General features: G+C 40.5%; 1 protein-coding gene across 1 annotated transcript in view; it reads left to right on the top strand.

The window, feature by feature from the left end:
• LOC104952712 (N-acetylgalactosaminyltransferase 7-like) overlaps nt 1–3,021 on the top strand; it is a gene marked incomplete at its 5' end in the record, with an annotated part of 10,493 nt that extends 7,472 nt beyond the window's left edge. The window contains 3 exons of the mRNA XM_010779577.1: nt 132–137; nt 658–688; nt 1,451–3,021. Of these exons, the coding sequence (XP_010777879.1) occupies nt 132–137; nt 658–688; nt 1,451–1,557 (144 nt within the window). The remainder of the gene's footprint in view (nt 1–131; nt 138–657; nt 689–1,450) is intronic.
• Nucleotides 3,022–4,207: the final 1,186 nt, after the last annotated feature.

Genomic DNA, 4,207 nt, shown 5'->3' with positions numbered 1-4,207 from the left:
GTGAGATTTTGAGTGACAACCTCCTTCCATCAGCAAGGGCATTGAAGATGAAACGTGGCTGGGTCTTTCAGCATGACAATGATCCCAAACACACCGCCCGGGCAACGAAGGAGTGGCTTCGTAAGAAGCATTTCAAGGTCCTGGAGTGGCCTAGCCAGTCTCCAGATCTCAACCCCATAGAAAATCTTTGGAGAGAGTTAAAAGTCCGTGTTGCCCAGCGACAGCCCCAAAACATCACTGCTCTAGAGGAGATCTGCATGGAGGAATGGGCCAAAATACCAGCAACAGTGTGTGAAAACCTTGTGAAGACTTACAGAAAACGTTTGACCTCTGTCATTGCCAACAAAGGGTATATAACAAAGTATTGAGATGAACTTTTGTTATTGACCAAATATTTATTTTCCACCATAATTTGCAAATAAATTCTTTAAAAATCAGACAATGTGATTTTCTGGATTTTTTTTTTTTCTCATTTTGTCTCTCATAGTTGAGGTATACCTAGGATGAAAATTAAAGGCCTCTCATCTTTTTAAGTGGGAGAACTTGCACAATTGGTGGCTGACTAAATACTTTTTTGCCCCACTGTACATATACAAATACACATGCACACAAAGTTGAAATTGTTGAATATAGGACTCACCTTCTCTCTCTTTCCAGGATCTCCATCGGTTCACTCATATGCCAACAGGTAAAAATCTTCAAGTGTTCATACATTTTCCACACAGTAATTCATTTTCATCACTATAAATCATCCTCACCAATTCAAAGGAGATTGAGTGCACAGCGCTTTTGAGTGGAGAGAACAATGCTTTTGTCTTGGTCCATCACCATTTTTGTCAGCTCCAATTGAAACCTGCAGGTTAATTTCAGGTGCAGCTCACAACAATGTGTCAAGTTGTTCTAGTCATAAATCAGGAACAAAACCATTCATTTATTTAAACGTAATGTGTATTAGGACTTGTGAATGAGCATTGACATGGCCACCATATACTTCCATCATTAATGTTCTAGTCTATTCAACAAATCTTTCACAGGCATTCATCCGCTTTATCTCTGATTGGCTATGATGGAAACGCAGCACCTGAGTTGCTCATTATGATCCCTTTTCAGTGCAATGCTATGTGGCGTGTTGGCATAAGTCTTACCTGGCAATGGTAAAAGAGTCTTAAAAAATTGCATAAATGCACTCATTTTAGTTATCAGTGACCATCGTGGTTTGGATCTGTTTGAACCTTTCACCTGTTGAAGGACAAAGCATCGCAGGTGAAGTATTAAAAACAAGCCTCTGAGCCACCACCTCAAATGTTCTCAAGTGTAGCATCACTAATCAGATCAATATTGGAGTGCAAACCCTCTTCTGATTGGGTTTCATTTCAGGGATTCATATGGGAAGGTTGCTTGAATCCCATCAAACACTAAGCTTAACCTTCGTCTTTTTCTGTCCTCACAGGGAAATGTCTGGACCGCTCCGACCTGCTCCACAAAGTCTTCATAGCAGACTGTGACAACAGTAAAACCACTCAGAAATGGGAGATGAATAACATAGTGGCTGTCTGAACACCACTGGCACAAGGAGAACCACTTAAAAACACATCCGTACTCATCGTTTACAGATAAAGCCAGCAGATACTGTCCTTTGAAGAAATCATGTGTTTGATTTGAGCCAGTCAGTGTCAGTGCTTCTCAATGAAAAATACTGAGTTTTGACTTTTAACAGCTTCAACCAAAAACAGTTGGTTGGAACTGTTGCTCCATAAGCTCATGCATTACACAGACAATCCAGGTGGCAGAAGTACAACTGGAAACCTGCTCTGTCTCTGTCCTTCATACTGTTGGTTTTTCACTCGTTCTTTCTGTTCTTTTGGTCTTTGGCTCTCAGGTCTTTTCTAAACCACTACATTGATTCAAGAAATCAAAATCTACCCTGGCTATTGAACAGTCATGCTCTTATTAGACCTTCCAATCAACTGTTAGCTCACCTACCAAAGAGTCTTTTTTATTGGTGGAGGATTCATCAGTGCAGCAGGTGATGCTGGTTGGTCCCATGAATGTTTACGTTTCGGCTTGTTTTGTGTATTTAAACAATCAACATGTAAGGACGACCATCTGTAACTATTCTTCTGCTTGGCCCTGTTCAGCCATCTCTTTCAAAAAAGCCCATAGGCAATTTCACCATGTCAGTGAAAATACAGCAACCTTCCTCCAGGGAAGGTTAACCCTAACCCGAACCCTAACCCAGAGATGGAAGACACGTGCTGAACATGCTGACACTAACCTGTGTCAATGTTAAATTGTTTTTGCTTGTTCTTCACATTTGCACTCTAGAGGGTTTTTTCATCTCCAACTAAAGGGCCATTCTAGCTTGCAACTAGTACAGTACTCCAACGGCTTAATTTGATTATTGAATAAGCAGGATTCAATTAAAAAGTTGAATATAAAGCAAACTATACAGTGTTTGTTTCCCTAAAGCATCTCAAGGTCCATTGTTAGTGTGCCATGCCTTAAACTTAATTGTATTGGTTGCCTATAACTTATTTTGTTTTCCATTGGCTTCCATCACCGTCCACTGACAATGCGAGGCTTAAGAGGAACCTAAGGAGAACACATCTGAGAACAGTGATCTGACCTGCCTTACTGACAGTCCTGATGAGAAGATCAGTTGCTGACCAGCTGTCTTTCACCTAGTAACTGTCTGTCTGATAATGAAAGGAAAAATGTGTGGTTTGGGTTGGAAATTATAGAAGTGAGAAATTGACACAATTACACTTAATGGGGTGGGGGTTCATTCTTCATGAAGATAATGTGGGGGTTTTGGTTTGTTTTGCAAGGTAAAGAGGGTTTGGTGAATGGCTGATGATGTATGCAATGTTTTGTACAATGTAAATAGATTTCTTTGTAAAGATCAATCATAATTGCATTTTGTGAAGGGCCTTGAATGATGTAAATATCTAACTTATAGCAGAAATGTAATAATGTGGGCTGAAAAATGGGTGATAGAACAAATAAAAGATCAGATTTTTACTACTGCTCTGTTATTGTCATTTCAGGAAACGTTACTGCACCTTGGTGCGGAGTTGGGTCGTGCTTAATGTAGAAAGTCCTCTCTAACCCAAATCATTCGACTTCATGTAATATCACGCAGTGCAGAAGGCTCCATCGTTTAAAATAGAATACTTTTTCATTATTAAACTATTTCCCACATTTACATCCTACTGTTATTGAATGACGAAATGATCTGCTGCACTCGTGCAAGTCCCCCATTGGTTGCGAAAACAACCACAGATGACGTAACACGGAAGTTGAGCTCTCAGGTCCATGGTTAGTGGCAGCGGTCGTTAGCTGTCAACCGATGTAAAGCACATTCTGAAGCAGTCACGTGGTATTGAGGGGCAGCCAGGCTTCGTTTGTCATCTGTGACGTCACTGGCCCAAAACGATACAAGCCTCGATACATGCTTAACAAAAAGCTTCGGGGATTACTCGACACACGTTCCGAAGCCTCGGCGCAATACGTAACATAACTAGTTAGCTGATCGTTACTCGTAGTGCAGCTCAGTGAGTTTCATCAGAGAGTCAGGCCGGTTCTTCTACAGCTCCATGGTCCGGACAGCCCGCGGGATGAAGGCCTGTGTCACCGGGCTGCTGCACTGCTTGCTGGTGGGACACATCTCAAGCTGGGAGGACGGTGGGTACTGCTTCCTTCCTCTGTTTCATCAACATTTTAATGAATTAATCATTCAAAAAGTAATGCACAGCATTCCTGTTAGTTAGGTAGTGTAGCAAAGTAATGTTACTACGGGCACAAATAATCATCAGCGGCAAACAGTTCCCCACTTCTTGAAAGTAGAAAACTAATAAAACACATCCATTAAACCGGGACGAAGTAAACCCAGATCATGGTACAGTTTGTACTTCCTCCTGCCCATTGGACGTTTTTAGACTTATTTCGTGTTATATTAATGTGTGTCAGTGATGTGACACCAATGTGAATTTTAAATTCATTTTAATAGTGCGTCACAGTGCATTTATGATTAGAACTATTATCAATACTATTAACATTATGTTTAACCCTCCAATATCTACAAACAAATCCAGTGGTGGAAAGTAACGGAGTACATTTACTAAAGTACTGTAGTTTTTTTAGATATTTGTACTTTACTTGAGTATTTCCGTTTAAAGCTACTTTATACTTCTACTCCACTACAGTT

This window comes from Notothenia coriiceps, unplaced genomic scaffold (assembly GCF_000735185.1).
Source record: "Notothenia coriiceps isolate Sejong01 unplaced genomic scaffold, NC01 NC01_scaffold00020465, whole genome shotgun sequence".
NCBI classification, from domain to species: domain Eukaryota; kingdom Metazoa; phylum Chordata; class Actinopteri; order Perciformes; family Nototheniidae; genus Notothenia; species Notothenia coriiceps.
The sequence above is the reverse complement of the archived record's forward strand: the minus strand, read 5'-3'. Positions and strand labels throughout refer to the sequence as shown.